This window comes from Rana temporaria, chromosome 4 (assembly GCF_905171775.1).
Source record: "Rana temporaria chromosome 4, aRanTem1.1, whole genome shotgun sequence".
Classification (NCBI taxonomy): Eukaryota; Metazoa; Chordata; class Amphibia; order Anura; family Ranidae; genus Rana; species Rana temporaria.
The window spans coordinates 271,419,725-271,447,293 of record NC_053492.1 but is presented as its reverse complement, the minus strand read 5'-3'; the positions used below and the strand labels follow the sequence as shown (position 1 = coordinate 271,447,293).

The 27,569-nt window shown below is 45.1% G+C and overlaps 1 protein-coding gene across 1 annotated transcript; it reads right to left on the bottom strand.

The window, feature by feature from the left end:
* Window positions 1-1,387: 1,387 nt before the first annotated feature.
* On the bottom strand, window positions 1,388-24,652 carry CALHM4 (calcium homeostasis modulator family member 4). Its single transcript, XM_040350277.1, has 2 exons — window positions 24,024-24,652; window positions 1,388-1,972 (listed from the first exon to the last, which is right to left on the bottom strand). Exons 1-2 carry the CDS (start codon window positions 24,582-24,584, stop codon window positions 1,535-1,537), a joined length of 999 nt encoding a protein of 332 aa, XP_040206211.1. The 5' UTR covers window positions 24,585-24,652; the 3' UTR covers window positions 1,388-1,534.
* Window positions 24,653-27,569: the final 2,917 nt, after the last annotated feature.

Here is a 27,569-nt window from a genome sequence, read left to right as displayed (position 1 = left end):
TGACAATCTTTGTTTTTCAAGCTTTGGTATGTATTGGTCAGTCCACCCAAAAGAGATATTTTGGTTTGTTGAAATTTGGAGTGGTATCTCTATTGCCAAGTTTGGGGTTCTGTTGCTACCCACCTTAGGGTAGCGATGTGCTCACTTTACTCTCCCTCTAATACTGTATAATGAGAATTCTTGCAGAAGAGCTGGCCCCTTATGTTCATGAAAGATGTGCAAATCTCAAAACTGTTTTGACCATGTAGGAAAAACACTAGATTGCCTTTAATCCTCTTTTCTGGCTGCACACTTGCATATAGTCACTCCCCTGCAAAAATCAGAAAAGAAAGGTTGGCCTGTGTAAAACAGGTTGCTCCAGACAGATCTCAGAGGGCTGGGGATATTTTCTCCCCCATGTGCCAATTAGCAAGCACCAGTATTGTGAGTCACAAGCTCCACCATACCTAAACACTACTGATGGCTAAAGAGAGCAGCAGCAGGGGAGCAAAAATTATTCTGGAATTCTGTGCTAGTGGCAAGGAGGGATTAACCACTTAAGACCCGGACCTTTAGGCAGGTAAAGGACCCAGACCCAGACAGTTTTTGCGATTCGGCACTGCGTCGCTGACAATTGCGCAGTCGTGCGAAGTGGCTCCCAAACAAAATTGGCGTCTTTTTTCCCCACAAATAGAGCTTTCTTTTGGTGGCATTTGATCACCTCTGCGGTTTTTATTTTTTGCGCTATAAACAAAAATAGACCAACAATTTTGAAAAAAAAGCAATATTAAATATCCCCCCAAAAATATATATATATAAAAAAAAAAAAAATGTTCCTCTCAGTTTAGGCCGATACGTATTCTTCTACCTATTTTTGGTAAAAATCGCAATAAGCGTTTATCGATTGGTTTGTGCAAAATTTATAGCGTTTACAAAATAGGGGATAGTTTTATTAAAAAAAAATGTATTACCAATTGCGGTGATCAGCGATTTTTTTCGTGACTGCGACATTATGGCAGACACATCGGACAATTTTGACACATTTTTAGGACCATTGTCATTTTCACAGCAAAAAATGCATTAAAAATGCATTGTTTACTGTGAAAATGACAATTGTAGTTTGGGAGTTAACCACTAGTGGGCGCTGAAGGGGATAAGTGTGACCTCATCTGTGTTTCTAACTGTAGGGGGCGGGGCTGGACATGTGACGTCATTGATCGTGTTTCCCTATAACAGGGAACACACGATCAATGACAGTGCCACAGTGAAGAACAGGGAAACTGTTTACACACAGCTCTCCCCGCTCTTCAGCTCCTGGGACCGATCGCGGGACTCCAGCGGCGATCGGGTCCGTGGGTCCCACGGCGCTTCGGACCGGGTCGTGGGCACGTACCTGTACGTGCCCAGCCGTGCCATTCTGCCAATGTATATATGCAGGAGGCGGTCCTTAAGTAAACCTGTTGCTTTGCCCTGTTGGGTGGTTTTGTATCATTAGTATCTACAAAACACAGCAGTATGCATTTTGGGTGGACTGGAAGAAGACGGAACTACATGTTTATGAAGTTATAGATATAGGCGGAACTTGAACTGGAGGAACCTCAATAGTGGTTTGTTCTAAATCAATAGGAATCATTTTTCCATCGTCTATATCTTCATCTGCCCATGCCTGAAGAAGACTGTAATGGCAATAGTCCTGATTGACTACTTTAAGGAGATCAAGTCCAGAAATGGCTTTCCAATCCAATCGTGATGGGATACGAATTTCAGAAATCTTTTTACTCCCAGGTGAAAAACCAAAAAACTTCTTGATATTTTCCAGAGCAAAAATCCTTGAATGCTGGTCCATTGCTTGCTCAAATAAAACCTGTTCGTTATTAATGTAGCTGGTCCAATACCTCAGATGAAGGTAGGTGAGCGGCGAACAACACCTGCCTACACACAGGACTATGAAGAATAAGAGCGTTACACATGCCACCAAAAGCCATCCGCTAACCTGAAAGAAAACGATAGAGAATGAGTAAAGCATAAAAAATTCTGAAAAAAATAAAAATCCTTATATTAATGATTTTTAAATATAGCCTTTGCACAAACATTTTAGTGCAAATGTACACAAAACGTAGAATGAGTAATTCCCCTTTTGGGTGATGAACGTAAATTGTGATTTTGCACAAACTTTGTTGCAGATTCCTACCCATCTCTGCTCTGAAAAAAATAGCAGTTTGAGCCTAGGTTCACACTGCTGCGAATTCAAAATCGCGGTAAAATGCGCGATTTTACCGAGATTTCGCGGCTGCGATTTTGGCCGCAATTTAATGTAAATCGCGGCCCGAAATCGCAAAAAGTAGTACAGGAACTACTTTTTGAAATCGCAGACGCGGCGTCGCACTGATTAGGACAGTGCCATTGCCGACAATTGCCGCAGATTTGAGATGCGATTTGACATGTCAAATCGCATCTCAAATCGTTCCAAATCGTACCCAGTGTGAACCAGGGCTCACAATGTTTTGGATACGGATTGTGAATGGGAACGACCAATTCATTTTAATCATATGATGCACACTCTACGTTCTGATGAGAAAAGGTGCAATGTCTGCATCCCTTTAGAAGTGATTAACTATTAGGGAGTATCTCACAAAAAAATAAAAAATTCTGTTGCAGGGGATGCCCAAGACCTGACTTTTGTGCAGAGTTCCTCACACAAGCAGGAAATGACATTTTTGGGGACGTTCTGTACACAGAACTCCTCCAGGTTGCCATCTGGCATTGGATGTTTTAAAATTTACAGTGCTGCAGTTTGAAAATCAAATCTTTATTTTTCTAACAACATTATGGGTCTATCCTGATCAGATGTGGTAGGACTGTGTTAGGCGGCCATTCCAGGGCAGTCCCATCCCAAGACAATGCAAAATGCCTGGTCTCCTACGTGCCTTGTTCATAGCACTGCATTCTCTGGGGAATGCAATATTCACCTCCCATTACAAAGTGAACAGACAATTTTCCTTTAGTGAAAGGAAAAACCTAAAAGCCGCGCACCCTGGACAATAATCAACGTAAATTAAAAAGTGTTAGATAACCATTTTTGGAGCAGCTGGTAGCAAGACCAAAAGTCTAATAATGTGTGAAACCAAATACATTTCCAAGCGCAGATACCAATGGAAGTGTGCCTATCGGGCTGTGGACCAGTCTCCTTTCAGAAGGCACATTTCCACTGGTATCTGCGCTTGGTTTGCCTGGTTCTCACCCAGATCGCAGGGATTGTCATCACTCACATTGATAGAAGATCCATGGTGGTGGTTCACAGCCATTTAGATTGTCCATATAATTTCCGAAGAAAGTTAAATCATTTTAGTGCTTCAGCATATGCGTTTCTTATGAATTTCAGTTAGGTTTTTTTTTGCTTTTCTTTGTATGTATATGTGAATAGAGCGCGGTATGAAATTTGGTTTCTTTAACAAATTTTCCTTTAGTAAATAAACCCCAATGGGTGTGCTCATACCGTTTGACCACTGTATGCCAACATGAGGAATGGTCAGGAAAGGAAAAGTATCTTCCAACAATTATCTTTATTCCTGGCCCTCCTCTTGTCAATATACAATGGTCAAGGGGGTGGTGCAGACCTATTGTATGCCGACTAGAGGTCGACCGATATGGGTTTCTCTGGCCGATGCCGATATTTAGATATGCTGCCGATTTTCTTTTCCTTCATCTCAGCAAATCTAGGGTGGAGAGGTGGTTATTGTTTAGGGTGGAGAGGTGGTGTTCAGCCTATTAGTGCCCACCAGTTCAGCCCGTCAGTGTCCATCAGTGCCCACCGGTGCAGCCCACCAGTGCCACCTCATTATTTCCCACCAGTGGAGCCTATCAGTGTCCATCTGTGCATCTCACTAGTGCCCACCAGTACAGCTCCTCAGTGCCCCACCAGTACAGCTCCTCAGTGCCCCACCAGTACAGCTCCTCAGTGCCCCACCAGTACAGCCCAATAATGTTATTAATGTCAGTGCCCACCAGCAGAGAGCTCTGCTCTGTTCCGTCCCCTCGCCTAGCCAAGGAGAGCTCCATTTGTCCCCCGACGTGCTGCGCGCCCCGCCTCTGCCTCCACACTACAGACCCCAGAATGCAGTGCGGCCAGTAACAGACAATCGGCGGCCACAGCTGCAGACTTCCTTCAATGGGGAAAAAATAAATACACAAACAGCGGCCGTGATAGCCGTTTAGAATAGACAGTGGGCGGCCGATTTCCACCCAGAACGCCCCTGCTTCTGATCCCTCACAAATCAGCCTGTTTTCACACAATAATCGGCCGATGACGATTTCTTTAAAAAAGCAAAATATTGGCCGATATATCGGCCGACCCCTAATGCTGACTTTTCACAAGTTGTTCAAAGTGTAGCGATCTTCACAGTGTAGCCCTGCAAACAAGCGGAGCTTCCCCTTTTGGGTGATGCTTCACTGTAAATAGTTTGTTACCATAAAACTTAATTTGCCTGCTGTACCATGTACGTGTATGAGAAAGTGTCCTGTATTGCTTCCTTTGTGTGAAATCCCTGGTGTTCCTGCCAGTCACTTTGCTTTCCTATTAAAACAACTGACCACACCAAGTAGGAGAGAACAGTGTGGTCAGTTTTCTAGCTATGTTCTCCTCCAATAAACAGACTTGTCCTGACATAGTTCCTGCTGCACAACCATTCAATGGGAAGCTCAGTGTACTGCTGCTTCTCCTCCCCCCAGCTCTTATGCAGTTGAGAACAGAGAAAATGCGATCACTTACTGTATCTTGCCTTCAGCCAACAACCAAATCTTTTACTCCTCCCATCAGCTCATCCCTCAAAAGGTATTACCTTTTGTTCCACCCCTCCCATTTAGATTGTAGGCTCTCAGGAGCATGGTTCTAACACTTTTATTAAATGTTATAGTCGCTGTACGGTCTCCATTCATAATGTAAAGTACTGTACAAACTGTTGGCACTATATAAATCCATTTTTTTTTTTTTTTTTTTTTTTTTTTTATTATTCAGAACAGGTACAGATGCAAATCAGCTAGAGGACAAAATTCTGCTTTTCCATTCCACCAGAGATCTTCTTCAAAGTGAACCTGCGCCCAAACTAATGCACACTGGTTTTACATATTCTTAAAAATGACAAGTACACCTTTTGTAACAGGTTAGACCTATATTCAGAGTGTTATATGTAACAAATGTACAAGGCTCTGTACCCCCTGATCCCCTGTTTTGGTGTTGAGCGGGGGGGAATCTTCTCCCCCGCTCACTGTCAAAATCTACAGAAAATGCAACCATGCAGGGCTCTGCCTGCCCAGCGCGTCATTCATTCAATGTTCTGCCTTTGGGGCTGTCTGCTTGTCATTTTACTACCATGGCACTGTGATAGTTCGCCTACTCTTCCTTTCAGTGTGAAAAGGCCTGTCGAGCTTAGGGTGAAAGTCTGCAGGAGACCTGGATGGCACCAACAATCTGATTGCGGGTGCAGTGCTTTCCAGGCTCCAAGAAAAAAAGTGAACGCTATCCTTTAACCACTTCCGGACCTTCTACAGCAGTACTTTGAGGAGGAATATCGTTTTTATGGCAGCAGCTAGCTACCATAACCCCGTTATCCTTCAGCTGGCGGTCCGCTTTCAGATAAAAATGGTCTCTGCAGCGGCAAAAAAAAAAACCCCACAACACCTCTAGCAATACACAGCAAACTGCGCATGTTCACAGTGCCCCCAAGGCTCTGTTCTATTAGCAGATGGATTGGGGACAGTAAAAGGGGAGGATCAGAGAAGACAGCCTTTTTCCACAGTGCAAAGGATTAATCCTTTAGGTTCCACAGCAAGTATAACAAGCATGCTTTACTGTATATACAGGCTGATTTTGTTGTTGTGGGTTTAGTAACACTTTAAGGTGATACTGGCGTTATTTTACACTTTTAGCCCGGGTTCACATTGGTGCGCTTGACATGTCAAATCGGCGTCAATATCACTGTCCTCATCAGTGTGATGCTGCATTTGCAGCGCCGCACCAATTTTAAAATGTACAAATTTTTGCGATTTCCATCGACATCTGTGCAGAAGTCTGTGAAATTGTCGCTGAAAGTGGGACTGACATACGGGAGTGAAATTGTGCGAGTTCAGCTGAACTCGCATGGCTTCATTCCTGCAACTGTATTTACCTGGGCTAAGGTGCACTTGGAGCTCCCATTCAATTAATGGTGCATGTTATGCACTGCTTTGACAGACAAATGGACTATGAATGTTTTGTGTTTTTGTATGTTTTAAGTGAGTCATTGTACCATACCACTTCCTTTGTTTTTTGTATGTAGTCAGCTCTGCCTTGCTGTAGTCACATAGGGCCGGATATTTCAAAGTCTCAACATAAATAACTTGTCACTGTTACAGTCAGACAGCTTAACCATTTGACGTTAAATAGCATACTGGTACGTCATGGTAGTTTGAGTGGTTATACCGGGCCATGGCTGCAGCTGTCCTGTACATTAAGGCTCCATTCACACCTTGGCGACAAAACGCCCGACGCCGGACGCTCGTGCCGCTGGAGGGGAGAATTCCCATTGCTGTCTATGAGATGGTTCACATCTCAGATGCCTGCCGCCTGAAAACAAGTCCCGGACCCTTTTTTTCAGGCGGCTTTGGCGTTCGGCCATAGAAAGCAATGGGAAAGATTTGTTAAAAAAAAAAAAAAGATACACGAATCGCGGCAAAATACGCCGCGTACGCGGCGTTACTTGTCGCGGAGGTGTGAATGCAGCCTTAAAGTGGTATTAAACCCACCAATTTAACTGTTCCAAAAACGGTTGCATTAAAGACATGCTGTAAAATTATAAAACGGTTAGGCTCCCATGTACACTGCTGCTGCTGAACGGACGTTCAGAGGCAGTTGTATACTTTTTTCAACTGCCCCTGAACTCCTTCAATGTTATGTTATGTGTACATGTACACAGGTCCGTTTACTGTCGTTTTTAGGCAGTTGCGTTTATAGGCCTTTTTTTTTTTTTTAAAGGAAGTTCATAGGCCGAAGTTTGCGACGTCAAACGTGGGTAAACGTGGTAACCCACGTTTAGGCACATTTCATTTATAGGCATAGAGGGGTGGGTGCTGTGTCCGTCCATGGACGACAGAGAAAAGGATTTTACGGCGAGTACAAAAAAAAATTCTCTTTTCGTCCATAGACGGACACAGCCTTCACATATGGGACATCCCCAATCAGTGTGAAAAAACAAAAAAAAACAAAAACAAAGCAGGAGGAGGTGCAACTTTAAACAGCCGTCTGCAAAACCTTGCTACCGAAGGAAGCATCTGAAGATGCACTCATATCAACCTTGTAAAATTTGGAAAAGTGAACGGACGACCAAGTTGCCGCTTTGCACACCTGTGAGGAAGACGGTTTATGTCAGGAAGCACCAATTGCCCTGGTTGAACGTGCCGTGACCGGAAAGGGGGGCGCCCGCCCCCTTAAGAACATAAGCCTGTATGACGTCTGCCTGATCCACCGAGAAATAGTGGCCGAAGAATCTCAAAAATAAAAAAAAATAATGTCTTCAGGGCACTGGGCCCAAAAGGGAGCCACGTCCTCTTCTAGGCAGGAAAAAAAAAAAAAAAAAAAAAAAAAAAAACACTGAGGCTGCTTGCTGCAGGGCGGAGGGTTATGTCCAGAGGGACCGCCCCCTGGGTGGGGCTGTTCAATTCTGTTAAAGTAACATGTATTTAAATATCCAACATGTTCTGCCTAGTCCTCTCCCATGAACAGGAACATAACCCATATGTCAAGACTTGTAAAGGCTGTGTCTGTCCATGGACAAAAAGAGAATAATATTTTTTTTGTAACTCTTCTAAAAAGGCAAACGCGGCAAAATAGACGTTTTAAACATGGATTACCATCTGTCAAGTTAAGTCGTTCAGGAGAGGTTATAAAAACGTCCTAAGTACATGAAGCCTTAGTTACTAGTGTGCTTATGTTAGCTCCCAATCGAACTGTCAAGCCATCCAATATCTAAATGCATGTGCAGAATCACAGCAACTGCAGATCAGAGGCCAAGATGACAGCTTCCATGGCTGTAAAGGACAGGAGGGTTTCATCCTGCTTTAAATCTGATAGGTGGCTTTTCCCAGGTTCACACTGGGCTGTGGGAGTAAAGCTGTGCGAGTTCAGCTGAAATCACACAATTTCACTCCTGCATGTCAGTCCCGATTACAGAGACATCTGTGCAGGTTTTTGCACAGATGCCAATGTAAATCAGGGCCCTGAAATCGCAAAAAGTAGTACAGAAACTACTTTTTGAAATCGGTGCGGCGTTGCATCGATTAGGATGGTGCCATTGCCGGCAAATGCCGCAGTTTTGACATGTCAAATCGCATGTCAAAACGCACTAGTGTGAACCAGGGCTTTGAGAAATACCTTACCTAATTTCAGTACAATGGCTCTCCCAATTTGCAACAGAAAAGTATGAAACTTGGTTTCATGCTCAATTTGAAACAGTTTCCTTCTATGCAATAATAGATATCAGCTGAGGGCTGAATGTCATACTACAAACTTTTTTTTTTTAACCACACAAAATCAATTAGTCATGTCTTTGTAATGGCCGTTAACAGCCACTGATTGAAAACTACCCTGAAAATCACATGCGTTTCAAACCACATTAAGGCTTAATGTGCACGGGACGTTTTACAAGCTCTCCTGAACAATTTACCTTGATAGATAGTAATGAACGTTTAAAAACTTCTGTTTAGCCACGTTTTTTCTTCTTCAAATAGTTAAAAAATGAAAATAAAAAAATGAAAAAAAAAAAAGAAGCGCCTGTAAACGAAATGCGAGTTACTGTGTTTATAAGCCGTTACAGGCACTTGGCCTCTGAACATCCATCCTGAACAAATTTTTTTTTGCTGCAAGCTTGACACTACCCATACGTCTTGGAGCTGTACCCATCAGAGCAGCCCAGTATTCAAGCTTGAACAGGAGGGTATGGGAGGATGCTGCAGGTAGAGGAGAAGGCACGTTATCTGTAGCAGTTTTCTTTCCATGACAACATCCCTTAAAAAGTACCTACAGACATCAGAAATGTTGATCATACATTTTTTATTTATACTGTATCTGAGAACATTTGTATACATGTAGGCCTATTCAAACTGTAACACACATCTGCTACATTATCTTCTTGCATATCACTAATGTTGTACACCAGTGGTCATCAACCTTGTTCTCAGGGCCCACTAACAGGGCAGGTTTGCAAGATACATGACAGGTGATATCATTTGCTGCTCAGTGATTGCAGTATTCTAGTCTGCATCTCCCCATGGTAATACATAAAACCTGGCCTGTTAGTGGGCCCTGAGGACAGGGTTGATGACCACTGTTGTACACCATGAAAGGATGATGCTGAATAAGCTGTATGCTCCCACTCTCTTCTACATAAGCATACAGTATATGCATATTAGTCAACATGCATGTTCTTACAAAGATCTTTTGTTAAGAATGGTGACTGCCCGACTCTAAAATGTCTGCGGGTAGATTAAAGTGGACCTTGCATAAAAATGCAAGGTCTACTTATCCTGCAACCTCCCTCCGTAAAAATATTTACACGCCACCTTCCAGTGAGCGTGACATTACAAGGCTTTCTTTCAGGATCTTGGGCAAGCTGGCAATTCACTCACAATCCTGGGGGCATCTTAAAGCGGAGGTTCACCCTAAAACATCTATGTACCATTACATGCAGCATACTTGCGTCAGCTACAGTATGCTGGTATTTTTATTTATCTTTTATCGCTGTACATACAGTTATATAGTTCATTTTCTTTTCTTCCTCCTGCGGGGAATAGGCAGGCGTTCCTATGAAGAGGCGTAGATGATTGACGTGCGGAAAAGGCGCGTCACACGTTCCGAAAATAGCCGATCTGAGACTCGGCTATATACGGCGCCTGCGCAGTCAGCTCCTAGTCTGTGCGCAGGCGCCCGTATAGCGCCGCGTCCCAGATCGGCTATTTTCGCGTGACGTGCCTTTTCCGCACGTCAATCATCTACGCCTCTTCCCCACGGGAGAACGAAAAGAAAATGAACTATATAACAGTATGTACAGCGATTAAAAAAAAACAGCATACTGTAGCCGACGCAAGTATGCTGCATAGAATGTTTTTTAGGGTGAACCTCCGCTTTAACAAGATTTAGTATCTTAATTATCCCAGAAGGCCCAGGGACATCAGCAGGTCCTGCCATCGGAATACAATGTCCTAGCAGAGGTGGATTCCTTCATTCACCCCATTTTTGTGGATGGACGAATCTCTAATTTTTTTGTTCAGTCTTCTGGCTGAATAATAAGGGGAGGGGGTATATGCCAGCTTTAGGGTCCCAACTTTCCCACAATCCAGCAGAGGTGGCCAGGAACATCCCTAGCACTTATGGGAATGGTTAACGGAGCGCCACGACTTTTATACAAGAAAATTATAATAAAATATAAGCTAGATGGTATAGATTAGGGTGACCAGACAGCCCCGGTTTTCGGAGACAGTCCCTGGAGCTAGTCTGTCCCCGGATTTCAGTGGCATGGGAAGGGCATCTGGTACTCTCGCCCAGGGTGCAACATTTGGGGGGGGGGGGGGAGATTCTATGTGCTATAAGTGGAATCTGTGTGTAAACACACACGGTTAACAAGCGTTTCGCAATAGGAACATTGTTTTGTTTTTTTAAATCCTAACTCTGTTTGAGAGTGTTGTCTGCAAAACTAGCAGGATTCAAGCCACAGCGGTGTGCAGTACCGCGTTTGGCCTGAGGTGGGGGGGGGGGCGTCGGAGCCATTTGGAAATGCTCGGAAAGACTCCATTCCCGAGGTCAGCCGAGCTGTCCTCTGGCCTTTTTGTGCGTTTCCGAGGATCTCCGGCGCCCCCCCCCCCCCAACCTCTGGCCACATGCGGTATTGCATGCCATTGAAGTCAATGCAGAACAAATTATTTCCGTTTCCATTGACTTCAATGGGGGAAACTCGCTTTGATATGCAAGTACTTTGGATTACGAGCATTCTCCTGGAACAGATTATGCTTGTAATCCGAGATTCTACTGTATTTGAAATCAAATCTTTATTATTTTGTCTAAATAACAGGGTGTGGGTGGATTTCCACCAGTCACAGGCTGTGACACGCTCCCCCCCCCCCACCTGTGTCTTAGAATAAGAGAGGTGAAGCCTCCAATAATCTGCATGCAATATTGTGTTTAGCTGGTTAGTAGGCATTACATTCTTTTTCTAGGTCTCAAATGTCTAACAAAGATCCATTTAAAATATAAATTTATACTAAACCTGTCACAAACCAGGGTAATCAAAACAGAGAATGTAATGAGACAATAAATAAGCAGAGGATGGCTTTAGTGAAAACCACATAACCAAATAACCATTAGATGCAGGAAAAACTCAAACTTCTCTTCCTGCTCCTGACATCTATTATTTCTTTACCCAGTTAGGTAGCCTCACCGGCCCATGAGGAGGCTTGAGAGGTGAAAAGTGGCTGAGCCAATCTCAACCCTTATGTCACGTACACACGACCGTTATTCATGTCGTGCAAAGAAAAAAAAAAAAAAAAAAAAAGTTTCATTAGTGATTTCTCTCAAGCCTGCCTTGCATACACACATTCATGAAAAAAAAAAAAAAAAAAAAAAAAAAAAAAACGCTCAAGCAAAGCGCGTGACGTACAGCACTATAAAGGGGAAGTTCCATTCGAATGGCACCACCCTTTGGGCTGCATTTGCTGAACCTCGTGTTAATAAAGTTTGGCGAGAGACGATTCGCGCTTTTCAGTCTTCATGCTTTTCAGTCTGTTACAGGGTGATGAATGTGCCATCTCCATTACGAACGCTAGTTTTACCAGAAAGGGCGCTTCCGTCTCATACTTGATTCTGAGCATGTGCGTTCCCCCCCCCCCCTCGTAAAAAGAACGACGTGACAAAAAAAAAAAAAACACACACCACAGGAGCAGGTTCTAAAAATGTTATGCCTATTTTTCACGTCGAGAAAAATGCTCTGGAGCATACACGACCAATTTAAAAAAATTTAATTTTTCGTCATGAAAAACGGTCGTGTGTACATAGCATTACAGACACAGTTGGGAACAAATAACTTTTGCCGAGTACACTTCAGGAACCAAAAATTGTTTTAACAAGCAATTTTCACTGAAGGTAGCAGGTATTTATTTTAGGTACTTATATAGTACCATCAATTTACATATACATTGTACACTCACACCGTTCCCTACCCTCAAGGAGCTTACAATCTAATGTCCCCAACACATTCATACATATACTAGGGCCAATTTAGACAGGAGCCAATTAACTTACCAGCATGTCTTTTATTGCCTCGTTTCCACTGAGCGGATCGGTTAGGTTCGCTATTTTGGGTGTTTCCATTATGAAAGCGTGCCATAAAAAGGGAACCGTACCGGACCATTCTGGGTCCTGCTTCAGATGTGGGGCCATAGAAATGGAACTGCTCCATTAGGGCGGACCTACAAATACATCTCACTGATTGGTGGACGCGCTAGGCATTTTTTCTAAATCCTGTATGGTCCCGACGTTTCGATTTGCAGTGGAAACACTCACGAGAATAGACCGGTCCATTCTAAACCGTTCCAAACATACTGACCCGAACCGTTCAGTGGAAACAAGGCATTAGAGTGTTGGAGGAAACCGGAGTAAACCCATGCAAGGCACAGGGAGAACATGCAAACTCCAGGCAGATGGTGTCGTGGTCGGGATTGTTGCATCATTTTTATCAGATGTTCAGTTTGAATTGTCCGGACTTGTGACAGGACTAGTTTTAAGACTGTTGTAGGATAGTGTCCAACTATCCCATTATTAACAAATTTTAGGCAAAAAAAAAAAAAAAAAATGTTATTTAGTAAAGTTATTTGCAAATGATTAAAGTGTGAAAAACGAAAAAAAAAAAAAAAATTGCTTGCCTTCACCCGTTCCAGTGGTGTCACCCTTATTTTTTTCCCGTATACTTTCCAGTGTCTATACATCCTGTACTAGGGTAACACTCCCTGAGCAGCTACCCAAGCAGAATTAGCTTTGTCACCCTATAATTCATGCTTCCTGGTGGACTGTCGAAGTACAGTGTACCAGCAAGTACAGTTTGGATGTCATGTCAGGGAGATATGCATCCATGTATACTGTGCAGGTGCACAAAGCAAAAAAAAAAAACCCACACACTCCCATGTTCATGGGAGGATTTATTTTGTACTACAACGGTTAATTTTGACCTTCTCATAGAACAAGAAAAGATAAAAACTAAAGTTACCATTGAAATAAAAATGGCAGAAAATTCCATTAGCCTATAGGATTGTTCAAGTGCATCTATGGTCAAAATGTAAAATCATATATATCAAAGTTGAAGTTTTTTTCTAGCCCATTCCTATCAGTCTCCGTTTACACTGATGCGTTGCGGGATTCACAGTAATTACTGTGCATTTTCCACATCATATCAGTCTTACTACGTTCATACGGAGTGCTGTGAGTGTCAATGTTAAGTCAGCGACACCCCAAAAGCAGGTCGCAAAACGCAGTGCGATTGGCTAAAGCAGATCGCATGGGTGTTCACACAACTGCTTCCACAGCAAGAGGCTTGCTATAGGGGCACTCAGTAAGTAGAGGAGGATCGGGGGTTGCTTTGTGCAAAACTATTGCACACAGCAGGTAAGTAAGACATGTTTGGGTCATTTTACAATCACTAATAAAAAGGTCTTTCATTTCAATAATTTGGCAAACATCCTAAATATAGTTAAACACAAACAAGACTTTACATGATGTACAAACCTGAAAAACAGCTACTAGTGACATGAAGAGATAAATGCAGTGCACATTAGTCACTCTTCTTACTGCCAAACCCAGCGTCCCCTATACAATGTGTACTGCCTAAAACTAACCATATATTGGACCGATATGTTCATAAAGTTTAACATGCAAGTTCAAAAAGCTGTAAACCTTCCTAAATCACTGTGCTTGGTTTTCTAAGCATTATGAAATTTATGAGAATCCTACCCAATACAACAGATCTGTCATGTAGAGAGACTTGTTCTTATTACTAGGAATGTATGTACTGAAAATGAAAAGCTACATTTACCCAAAATGTTAATGTTTGTTAAGTTTACATTTAGTAATGGATGTACAAGGATTATTTTGGAGAAAAGGTATTAAGTATATGGTTTGGTGTCACTATAATAGATCCTCTAAGGCTGCCCCTCTTTACCATGAAGCTTAAGTGCTTGTTCATACCAGCCCGCAAACTAGGGCCCAGTGCACACTGCCACGACCCGAAAGTCGTGTGCCTTACATTGTGACTTTGCCAGGCAACTTGAGTACTACTTTGATGCTACTTTAGAATGGGCTTTCGGGAATGCCTGGGTAATCTTCCTGTATTTTTCAGATCCAAATCACATCAATCTAGATGAGGATCCGACTTGAAGGTTACTGCCATTAGGCCCTGGTTCACACTGGAGCGATTGGACATGTCAAATTGGTGGCATTTGCCGGCAATGGCACGGTCCTAATCGTTGCGAAGCCGCAACTGGGGCGCTGCACCGATTTCAAAAAGTAGTTTCTGTACTACTTTTTGCGATTTCCCACAATGTACAGAAACCTGCACAGATGTCTCTAATCACGGCTGAAATCTGGACTGACAAGTGGGAGTGAAGCCGTGCGAGTTAAAGTGGAGGTTCACCCAAAAAATACATTTTTAACATTGCATTCAGCCAATCGGCAGTTTTTTTTTTTTTCCCCCCTACATACCGCCGCTTCCGGGTAGGTCTTCTGCAGGACTGGGCATTCCTATCTGATTGACAGGCTTCCGACCGTCGCATACTAGGCGTCACCCGTTGCCGAAAGAAGCCGAAAGTCGGTGCGCAGGCGCCGTATAGAGTCATACCGACGTTCGGCTTCTGTCGGCAACTCGTGACGCGCTGTATGCGATGGTCGGAAGCCAATCAGATAGGAACGCCCAGTCCCGCAGAAGACCCGGAAGCGGCGGTGAAAATACGGTATGTAAGAAAAAAAAAAGCCGATTGTCATTAGGACAACAACTCGGCTGAATGTAATGTTAACCACTTGCCGCCCGCCAATGACAAATTGACGTCAGCAAAGTGGTTGTAGAATCCTGAGTGGACGTCATATGACGTCCTCAGGATTTTGAGCCGCTGCACGTCCCCGGGGGGTCGCGCATCACGGCGATCATTGTTGCAGGGTGTCAGTCTGACACCCCGCAACACCGATCAAGGTAAAGAGTCTCTCACGGAGACTCTTTACCACGTGATCAGCCGTGTCCAATCACGGCTGATCACGATGTAAACAGGAAAAGCGGGTAATCGGCTTTCCTCACTCGCGTCTGTCAGACGCGAGTAGAGGAGAGACGATCGGCTGCTCCTGTGACAGGGGGGGTTGTGCTGATCGATTATCAGCACAGCCCCCCCAGACCACCAGGGATGACAATGACACAAAAAATTGATGCCAATCAGTGCCGCAATGGATGCCAATCAGTGCCCACAATGGGCATCACTGATTGGCAGGCATTGTTTGGCACCCATTAGTACAACGCATACGATAGTGCCCATCTATGCCCATCCGTGCCGCCTATCTGTGCCCATCCGTGCTGCCACATCAGTGAAGGAGAAAACATACTCATTTACAATGTTCTATAACAAACAAAAACAAACTTTTTTTCTAAATTTTCTGAATTTTTTTTTGCAGAAAATAAATATCCCAGAGGTGATCAAATACCACCAAAAGAAAGCTCTATTTGTGGGTACAAAATGATAAAAATTTAGTTTGGGTACAGTGTAGCATGACCGCGCAATTGTCATTCAAAGTGCAACAGCGCTGAAAGCTAAAAATTGGTCTGGGCGGGAAGGTGTATAAGTGCCCTGTATGGAAGTGGTTAAAAATGTATTTTTGGGTGAACCCCCGCTTTAAGCTGAACTCGCACGGCATCACTCCCGCAGCCCATTATGAACCTGGGCTTAGGCTGGATTCACACCTATGCAGTTTTAGTGCTTTTTGCACTATAGAACATTTTCCATAGGAAACAATGTTAAATGGACTGTAGTGCAAAACGCAAAAAAGCACTAAAACTGCATAGGTGCGAATCCAGCCCAAGCACGTTTGGCTGGGCGTCTCCTATGGGTCCCAGAAGTGCAATTCGTTTTGCACTCCTGTGACTCGTTTTGAGTAGTGTGGTCTGAAGTCCGCTCTCTGTTGACATCACACAGATCAGTCCAGGCACCGCGACAATAAAGTCTGGATTTGCCAGGTGCCTGGGCTGATACCCGTCTCGGCACAGATCAGCGCTCCAGTGAGCGTGGAGGAAGCAGAGCTGATAGCTGTGACTGTCAGTCTGCAGCTCTCTGCGAGAACCAAGCCATTGGCAGTATTAGATCACTTGGTTCTCAGTTTAGAGGCCCCAGGGGACGAATGCTGCATCCACCTAGGCAAGTATGATGGGGGGGGGACCCAAACCCATAATTCTCTTTTAAAGTCTATGGGCACAAGTTGATAGAAGTCACCTTGAAGTAGTACAGTACAGGAACCTTTTCTAAAGTTGGAGAGCGACTTCAGTAGTGGCAATTAAGACAGCTCTCATGCGACTTGGGGTCTCACAAGTCATATCCCAAGTTGCGACAGTGTGAAGTGAGCATTAATCAGTTGTATAGGGGCGGTTCTTAGCGTATTTAGACCACCCAGTATGTTTACCTTTTTATTTTTGCTTTTGAAGTGTCACAACAAATGACACTTCATTCATATCTATGGAGCACAGTGTGTTGTGTCACACTGCAGTGCCATGCAGTGGGCGAGTTGCTCTGCTATCCACATTTTTGCACACCACAGCCTACCTCAATTCAACACTATGGTTGTTACAGGAAAATAATTGCTTTCCATGTCTATTCTCTTGTGTTGAGCCTGTAGAAGGTGTCCTAACTATTCTTGCTGCAGCATAGCGTCTCGCCATAACAAACAATATTCAAAAATCAATGGGCAGATCTGGGAATGTAGGTGTAAACAATTACAAGAGGGACACTAGAAAGTGTGGTTTTGCTAGCTTGGCAATGTCATTTGATTGTCTGTTTGGCTGAGCAATGTCTTGTTATGCAACTTCTGCATTCTAGAACCAGACATTTCTTCATCAGAACCGCTGGCTGTCATAATCATTTCCAACTTGCATGCCATGATTGTTAGGCGCTTCTCCCTAATAAATATTTGTATGTATTATTGTGTAGCACAGATACAATACACAATGGAGTAGGGTCAAGTAGGGTCACATTCACACTCGTAGATGTAAATGGGCCTGTAAAGTTTCTAAACTGCAGCACACAAACGCAAACCAGACACATGGGAAAGAATCAGGTGTCTGCTTGGAATATATTTTCATGCAGCAAAATGCAAGAGTTTTACTGCATTAAAGAGGATAGAGATATTTTCTTTCCCTGCAAAGTAAAGGCATAATGTGCTGGTATGCATCACATACTAGCACATTATGTGACACTTACCTGCAAACGAAGCCCACGTCGTCCCTAATGGGGGCCGCATCCATCTTCACCCATCTTCCTTCTGGGGCCACGAACTCCGAAAATGTGACTGGCTGGAGCCGCATGACGTCATTCGTGTGGGAGCCACCTGTCACCGCACGGGTGGCCGTTCCTTCAGACTGCATGCGCCGACGACATCAAATCGGCACAGTATACAATATTTCCTAAGCGACATTCTAAGCTTACCTATAGGTACAAATAATATAGGGAGGTTTAGGCTGCATGCACACCTATGCAGTTTTAGTGCTTTTTGCACATTTGCACTACAGTCCATTTAACATAGTTTCCTATGGAACACGTTCTGTATTGCAAATCTGCAAAACACACTAAAAAATGTATGGTGTGAATCCAGCCTTACAACCTTTTTTTTTTAAAGTAAAACTAAAGACAAAACTTATTTTTTTTGTTGATTTGAATGGAGAGGAGCGAGATATGAATGATTGTCAGTTTTTATTATGGTCTGTGCCCCATTAGGGCAGTGTTTCTCAATTCCAGTCCTCAGGCCCCCCCCAACAGGTCAGGTTTTCAGGATTTCCCTCAGATGAAAAGGCTGTGGTGATTACTAAGGCAGTGAAACTGATGAAATCACCTGTGCAAAATAATGGAAATCCTGAAAACCTGACCTGTTGGGGGGGCCTGAGGACTGGAATTGAGAAACACTGCATTAGGGAGATTCATCCTCTAATTGTCCTGTTTATCATTAAAAATTTAAGTAAAAAGAATCTCAAAATTTTGGGTTGTCCCCGGAAATGTAATAGAAGTGAAGTCTTCCAATGGGGACCTGGGGGTCCCCACGAGATTTCCTTAATTCGCAGGGGTTTCCTCCTACTTCGTGTTTGGCTATAGGACAGGAAGTGAGGGGAAATCTCCCCAATGGGACACAGATAGTGTGAAAAAAAAAAAAAAAAAGTTTTGCCTATAGTTCTACTTTAAAATTTAAACAAGTGTGAATAGGCCCCTAAAATGCAGTCGAATACAATCTGAAACAATATAAAGCATCCCATCATCCCCACACCCCATATAAAAAGCACAGCATAGGGCGAGTACACGTATGAAAACATTTATCGCTGCACACATATGAGGTATTGTCATAAATGTCGGAGTGAGAGCAATAATTCTAGGGCCATAGTTCAGTTGATTCTAAACCAGGGGTCTCCAAACTTTTCAACAGGAGGCCACATTGTAGATTTTACATGTATTCGGGGGCCGAAAAAAAAAAAATCAGTTATGTATTAAATGTATATATTTTACATGGATCGTTTTTGTAATCAGCATATGACTGAGAACAAAAAGAAAAAAAAAAAAAAATTAGCAAAACAACGCAAAGACATTCAAAATAAACTTGGGCCTTTAATATGAGTCGAAGAAAAATAAAATCAGTCTGCAACTTTCAACACAGATCTGGCAATTTTGTGTAAACAGCAAAACAGGGCTGACCGCAGTGTCCCCAGCAATATCCCCATCACCACAGCCGTGTCCCCATCAGCAGTGTCCACAGCAATGTCCCCATCATCGCTGATGGGGAAGCCACTGTGCTAATGGGGACACCTATGTCACCGTCAGCAATGTCCCCATCAGAACAGCCATGTCCCCATCAGCAGTGTCCACAGCAATGTCCCCATCAAAACAGCAATGTCCCCATAATCGCTGATGGGGAAGCCACTGTGCTAATGGGGACACCCATGTCACCATCAGCAATGTCCCCATCAGAACAGCCATGTCCCCATCAGCAGTGTCCACAGCAATGTCCCCATCAAAACAGCAATGTCCCCATAATCGCTGATGGGGACATTGCTGTGCTGATGGGGACACTCGTGTCCATCAGAAAAACAGCGTCCCCATCATCGCTGATGGGGACACCACTGTTGAGGATGCCGCAGATGGGGACATTGCTGTGCTGATAGGGACACCGCTGATGGGGGTCACCCGTGTCCCCATCAGCGGTGTCCCATCAGAACAGCAATGTCCCCATCAGCAGTGTCCCCAGCAGCACAGCACAGCAATGTCCCCATCAGCGTTGTGCAACACTTGCCGCTGCTGTAGCCGGCTTCTGCTCTTCTACTTTTCTTCTTCTGCAGCTCTCTGCAACTCCTGAGTCCCGACTCCCGCCCCCTGCTACACACGTGGAAGGATCGTACTTTCAAACAGTGGGCGGGAAGAGGGGAGGTGCCATGCCTGTGACGTCACTGGTTGCCGGTGACTTGTCCTCAATGTTCTCATATGGGGGAAGTTCCTCCACTGACTGCGCAGGAGCAAACTTCCCGACGGAAATCCCCGAACCTCGCCCGGCATCCAGGCTCATTCTTTAACATCCCCTTGGATTGTAGGATGTTAAAAAAAAGAGCCAGGAGGCCGAGCGAGCGAAGCGAGCCGTCCGAGCGCAGCGAGGACGTGAGGCCGACTGGCCACTTTCCTCTAAGTCCACGTCGCCCTGGATGCCGGCCGCCGTTCAGGGATTTCCGTCAGCAAGTTTGCACCTGCGCAGTGCTTGAAGGAACTTTCCCGATGGCTGGAACCATCTCAGCGCATCAGTTCGCGCATGCGCTGGAACTTCCGTGATACCTGGAACCAGCACGGCAGATCACCGGGACATCGGCGGTCCCAGCAGCCAATCGGTGTGACAGCATGGGCGGGTGTGCGGCTTTGGTTGCAGGACCTGCCAGCTGCGGGCACCGGGCTGGATAAAACACACAAGCGGGCCAGATGTGGCCCGCGGGCTGGGGACCCCTGTTCTAAACTGACGACTGTAAGGCACCATGCACACTGGAAGCTAAATATATATATAAAAAAAACACGCTGGGAGCTTTTCAACGTTTAGCGTTTTTGCAATAGCTTTTATTAGCTTTTTTCAGTGTAGCCCCCCCCCCCCCCCTCCAATGGCTTTTTCTGCGTTTTGCGTTTTTTTTCACCGAAAAACAGCACTTTGAATGCAAATTTCTGGCGTCCAAAAAAAAGTCCACTGCTCATTAACACTAAAAAACTTCCATGTGTGCATGGACACAGGCTAACAGAGTGCAGTTTATGGGCTTTAAAAAAAATAAAAAAAAAGCCAAAATTGCCAATAAACTGCAGTTTATCAGCTTCTGTGTGCATGGAGCCCAATAGACCTTTCACACGGGGGGGGGGGGTCAGTAATGATCCGCTCCGTGTGTCCGCAAAAGCTCAGCGGGGATCCTCCGTAAAATCCCCACTGAGCTGGCAGCTGACAGGGCGATCCCCGCACACTGTGCAGGGACCGCCCTGTCTTTCCTCCACTCTCCCCTATGGGGGGGGATCGGATGAACACGGACCGTATGTCCGTGTTCATCCGATAGACAGAAGAAATAGGGTTTTCTCCCGTCCGCAAATGCGGATCTTTGGAGGCGGACAATTACAGGTGTCAGCGGATGGTCATCCGCTGACACCCGTAATCACATAGGGACCCATGTATGTTCCGTTTTCATCCGCAACGGACAGATGAAAATGCAGACATACGGTCCGTACGTGTGAAAGGGCCCTTAAACAGTGGTCATCAACCCTGTCCTGCAGGGCCCACTAACAGGCCAGATTTTATGTATTACCTTGGGGAGATGCAGACTAGAATACTGAAATCACTGAGCAGCAAATGATATCACCTGTGATGTATTTCAGTTATCTTGCAAACCTGGCCTGTCAGTGGGCCCTGAGGACAGGGTGGATGACCACTGCTGTAAAAGTATATGGTAGAGGGTAAAGGTATAGTATTTAAATTAAGACTACAAGGATTTGTATTACTTTTTAATCGGAAAAAGCTCCATAATCCTCTTTATTAACCTCTCTAATGGTCTGTCGCATTATGGAATTTGCTAGTTTATGCAAGCGTTAATCTCTGAAGAACAATCCGTGCTTAGACCACTCTTCAGAGAGCATTTAACAGGCTGTGAAGAGGCTTTGCATCATTAGCACGCTGCAACTGTGTGCATCACACATTGTTGCAAAGGGTTCCCTCTCAGTTGCATTTCTTGCATTTAGCAGGCGATCTTACCTGCTGAACGCAACAGCAGTAAAAATTTAGCCGTGGCATTTGTCTTCCCCCTTCCTTTACCGCATTATGCAGGATTTATAGAACGCCAACAGTTTGCGCAGGACTTTAAAATATGACAGACAGTACAGTTACAATGCAATTCAATATGGGAGGAATCCAGTGGCGTCCATAAGGGGTGAACAGTGGGCGCCATGCTGGGTGCTCGCAGTTCACTCAGCGTTCTGTTAGGAAAGCGAATGAATATTCGCTTTCCTAACACTGAACCGCCTCTCTGCCAATCAGGTTCTCGGGTCTGTTACCTGTTTGGCTGAAACGACAGGTGCTGTTGAACGCCTATCAGGCATCCAATCATAGCAGAGGACGCAAAGATAAGACATCGAGGAGCGTGGAGGACACCGCTGCCCTGACCCACCGAGACAGGTAAGTGCCGGGCGGGCGATGCACACTGGCAGCAGAGAGCCCTTCTCGTTAGAGCTTACAATCTAGAGGGAGGGTCGAGTGATAAAAATTGTGATTCACATTTTAGCCAAAAATCGTGCAGGTGGGGGCAGGATAGGCTTCTCCGGAGATAAGGGTTTTAAAGCGGGGGTTCACCCGTACAATATACTTTTTTCCCTTAGATGGATGCTCGTTTTGTCTAGGGGAATCGGCTAGTTGTTTTAAAATATGAGCTGTACTTACCGTTTACGAGATGCATCTTCTCCGTCGCTTCCGGGTATGGGTCTTCGGGAGCGGGCGTTCCTTCTTGATTGACGGGCTTCCGACGGTCGCATCCATCGCGTCACTAGTAGCCGAAAGTCGGTGCGGCTCTATACTGCGCACCGACGTTCGGCTTCTTTCGGAAAATCGTTACGCGATGGATGCGACCGTCGGAAGCATCTCGGAAGACTGTCAATCAAAATAGGAACGCCCAGTCCCGCAGCCCATACCCGGAAGCGGCGGAGAAGATGCATCTCGTAAACGGTAAGTACAGCTCATATTTTAAAACAACTAGCCGATTCCCCTAGACAAAACGAGCATCCATCTAAGGGAAAAAAGTATATTGTACGGGTGAACCCCCGCTTTAAAACCCTTATCTCCGGAGAAGCCTATCCTGCCCCCACCTGCACGATTTTTGGCTAAAATGTGAATCACAATTTTTATCACTCGACCCTCCCTCTAGATTGTAAGCTCTAACGAGAAGGGCTCTCTGCTGCCAGTGTGCATCGCCCGCCCGGCACTTACCTGTCTCGGTGGGTCAGGGCAGCGGTGTCCTCCACGCTCCTCGATGTCTTATCTTTGCGTCCTCTGCTATGATTGGATGCCTGATAGGCGTTTACGAGATGCATCTTCTCCGCCGCTTCTGGGTATGGGCGTTCCTATTTTGATTGACAGTCTTCCGAGATGCTTCCGACGGTCGCATCCATCGCGTCACGATTTTCCGAAAGAAGCCAAACGTCGGTGCGCAGGCGCAGTATAGAGCCGCACCGACGTTCGGCTTCTTTCGGCTACTAGTGACGCGATGGATGCGACCGTCGGAAGCCTGTCAATCAAGAAGGAACGCCCGCTCCCGAAGACCCATACCCGGAAGCGACGGAGAAGATGCATCTCGTAAACGGTAAGTACTGCTCATATTTTAAAACAACTAGCCGATTCCCCTAGACAAAAACGAGCATCCATCTAAGGGGAAACATTGTTTATGGGTGAACTCCCGCTTTAAGGGATCACCTAAAAGCAAGCAGAGTAGGAGATAGACAGATTGGCGTAAGGAGTACCAGAGGTTCGAGGGGGAAAGTCCTGGGAGGCGAGCATTGGAGGTGGTGGCAAGGGAGCTACGAAGCAAGAGGTCTAGGGAGAAATGAAAAGAACAATTAGGTTGGCATCTTGAGACTGGGTTAGTGATGTAGCTGGGGGGCAGTGTCCTGATCACAATAAAACACCAGAGCCAGCAATCAGTGGCCACTAGTCCCACACATCAGTGAAGGAGAAATGTGTATATATATATATATATATATATACACACACACATATACACATATATACACACACACACACACACACACACACACACACACACAGAAAAAAAAAAAAACACACACACACCCCACCAGCGATTAAATACCACCAAAAAGAAAGCTATAGTTGTGTGAAGAAAATTCTAAAAATGTCAGTGTAGCACGACCGCGCAATTGTCTTTTAAAGTGTGACAGCGCTGAAAGCTGAAAATTGGCCTGGGCAGGAAGGGGGGTGAATGTGCCTTGTGCTTAAATGAATGGGAAAAACGCATCAAAAACATGGCAAAAATGCATCAGAAACGCACCCGTGTTACGTTTTTGGTTCATTTTTTTGTTTGGATACACAAAAAAAAAAAGTTTTATCTTTCCAATGGCCTTAGTAGGATGGGGGAAAGGGGAAGTAATTGGCATGCACTTATCACTATACTGGATTGGATGCCATGGGCAGCAGCCATCCTTTCCCTAGATAGAGAGGTTTGATGAGGGAATACCTGAGACTGGTACTTGAGCTCCAGCACTATCTCCTCCCGGACTCTGGTGAAGTTGCTGAGTACTAGTTGCGGACACGGGAACTGAGCCAGGGTCCTCCTCCTGTCCTCCACACTCATGGCTTTGAGGATGTCGTATCTCTGTACATTGGCATACTCGCTGGCCGCACACGTATAGTAGACACCGTTCAGTAGGGTCACCGCCAGCCATGTGATTGGAGCCACCAGAGACCTGCCCAGGATGTTCCCCAGCACGAAGCACAGGAGCTTGTACTTTATCAGGAGGCTCTGGCGGCTGATCTCCTGGATGGACACGTCGTACGTGGTCCCCATGAACAACCTCCATGTATTGTCATTAAACACAATACCCACGATGAACAGGAGCAGAGCGGGCACCCCCAGGAATGCCAGTCCATACCTCAGGTTATCAGTGGGGCTGCACGGGCAGCTAAAGGCGAAGAAGGAGAACAATTGCTGGCCGCCCACTGTCAGCAGAGCTATTACAGCATTGAAGACGATGGACTCCTTACTTTTCAGGAAAGAAATGATAGAAGCTAGAGTCATGCTTCCTGCTTTCCTGTCCTCTCCTCCTTTGTGTCTCTCTTACAGGAAAGCTCCTAATGTTTTGTGAACTTTCTAGGTGTGCCCAATCAGCGCTGTCTTCCAAGCCACGCCCCCTCCCTGTACCCATCGTGAGAGGAATTCCTCCGTCGTCAATCAGAGGATGTTCCTCTATAATAGGACTCCGTGCGTGTAGTGGCTTATAAACAATGGCCTTCCTAATCTACACATAGGTGTGAGGGCTTTATATCCAGAGCTACATACACGAGAGCCCTGGGCAGGAGGAAGGCTCGGTTAGTCAGACAAGGGAGTCAGTGAAATACACTATATTACCAAAAGCATTAGGACACCTGCCTTTACACATGAACTTTAACCAATCGAGGACCAAGACTCTTTCTGAGATTTGGTGTTTACAAGTTAAAGCGGTTCTCCACCCTAAAGTGAAGTCCCGCTGATCGGAACCCTCCCCCCCTCCGGTGTCACAATTGACACCTTTCAGGAGGGTGCAGATACCTGTCTAAAGACAGGTATTTTCACCCACTTCCGGCCCGGCATTCATGGGCAAAAGACAGGCATTGCGTCACATCCCGTCGCCCCCCCCGTTGTGTGCTGGGAACACTCGGCTCCCAGCACACAGCGGGAGCCGATTGGCGGGCGCGGCACGACTCGCGCATGCACCGTAGGGAACCGGGCAGTGAAGCCGCAGCGCTTCACTTCCTGGTTCCCTCAGCGTGGATGGAGGGGGGAGCAGCAGGGTGACGAGCGATCGCTCGTCATCTGCTGTGGACGCCGCTGGACTCCAGGACAGGTAAGTGTCCTAATATTAAAAGTCAGCAGCTGCAGTATTTGTAATTGCTGGCTTTTAATATTTTTTTTGGGCGGAACATCCGCTTTAAAAACATTTTTTTTTTTTTTGCTAGAAGCCTCTTTCTGAAATTTGGTGTTTACAAGTTAAATCGGAGTTCCACCCAAATGTGGAACTTCTGCTTAATCCACTCCTTGCCCCCTTACATGCCACATTTGACATGTCATTTTTTTTGGGGGGGGGGTGGGGGCTTCAGGAGGAGTGGGACTTCCTCTCCCCCCTCCATTCCTGTCCCACTTCCTCCTTCCGCCCAGGGACCGCTTAGGCGATACGTCATATCGCCTACAGCGGCCTCTCCCTGTAGACGATCACCTGGGACACGTGACAGGTCCCAGGCGATCGTCTGACCAATCACAGTGCGCGGCCGGGTGCCCACACTAAGAATGAAGACGCCGGCCGGAGAGGAGCGGAGCTCCAGTCGGCGCGTCGCTGGACCGTGGAGCAGATAAGTGTCTGTTTATTAAAAGCCAGCAGCTACACTTTTTGTAGCTACTGACTTTTAATAAACATAAAAAAAGCCTGGAACTCCCTTTTAAAAACTGTTTTTTTTTTTGCTAGAAGCCTCTTTCTGAGATTTGGTGTTTACAAGTTAAAAAACGGTTCACAGACAAGATTTATATGTTTACGATATGATATCTACACTACAGGGTATATTAAAAACTACCCTTTTGACCACATTATGCGCAATTATACAACAGTTATGCTACGATTTATATTCTTTGTTAATGACTTTGTACTGTTATTACTACTTTAAAATATTGTATGCTGTTATGTTCTACAATTAAATGTATGGAACAAAAAAAAAAAGTTTTTTTTTTGCTAGAAGCCTCTTTCTGAGATTTGGTGTTTACAAGTTAGGCCCCTTTCAGACGTCCGCTCCGCCTGTCCGTTATTACAAGTCCGTTAACGGACTTGTAATACATCCCTATGGGATCGCGTCCGTTAGCGGATGGAGCATCCGCTAACGTCCGCGTCCGTCGGGATACGGTTTTCGGACGGAAGAAAACCCTATTTTTCTTCCGTCCGGCGGAACGGAACTGATGCAGACGGACAGACGGTTCGTCTGCATCCGGTTCCCCATAGGGCAGAGCGGAGCTGAGACAGGGCGTTCTCACCACTGTGTGCGGGGACCGCCCTATCCGCCGACAGCTCAGCGGGGATCCCTGCTGAGCCGACGGAGACACACGGAGCGGACCCAGAAACGGTCCGCTCCGTGTGAAAGAGCCCTAAAAAAAATTTTTTTTTTTTTTGCTAGAAAATTACTTAGAACCCCCAAACATTATATATATTTTGTAACACCCTAGAGAATAAAATGGCGGTCATTTCAATACTTTCTATCACACCGTATTTGCGCAACGGTCTTACAAGCGCACTTTTTTGGGAAAAAGAAATTTTTTTTTAATTAAAAAATAAGACAACAGTAAAGTTTGCCCATTTTTTTTTTATATATATTGTGAAAGATAATGTTACGCCGAGTAAATTGAAACCCAACATGTCACGCTTCAAAATTGCGCCCGCTCGTGGAATGGCGACAAACTTTTACCCTTAAAAATCCCCATAGGCGACATTTAAAACAATTCTACAGGTTGCATGTTTTGAGTTACAGAGGAGGGCTAGAATTATTGTTTTCGTTCTACTGATCACAGCGATATCTCACACGTGTTGTTTGAACACCGTTTTCATATGCGGGCGCTGCTCACGTGTGCGTTCATTCTGCACGCGAGCTCGGCAGGACGGGGCTCGTTTAATTTTATTTTTTTATTTTACCCTTTTATTTTTACATTGTTCTTCTTTAAAAAAAATGGTGCCACTTTTATTCCTATTACAAGCATGTAATACATGTAAACATCCATTGTAATAGAAAAAAAGCATGACAGGACCTCTTAAATATGAGATCTGGGGTCAAAAAGACCTCAGATCTCATATTTACACAAAAATTTCAACAAAAAAAAAATGTAATTTAAAAACAAAAGTCTCTTTAAAAGCTTCCGCCCTGCAATGGTATGGAGACGGGTGGGGGCCATCTTCCACTCACTCGTCTCCATACCAAGCCATTACCGACGGCTCCGTTAAGTGGTGGAGGGCACCGGAGCATGGCGGGAAAGGGGGCCCCCCTCTCCTGA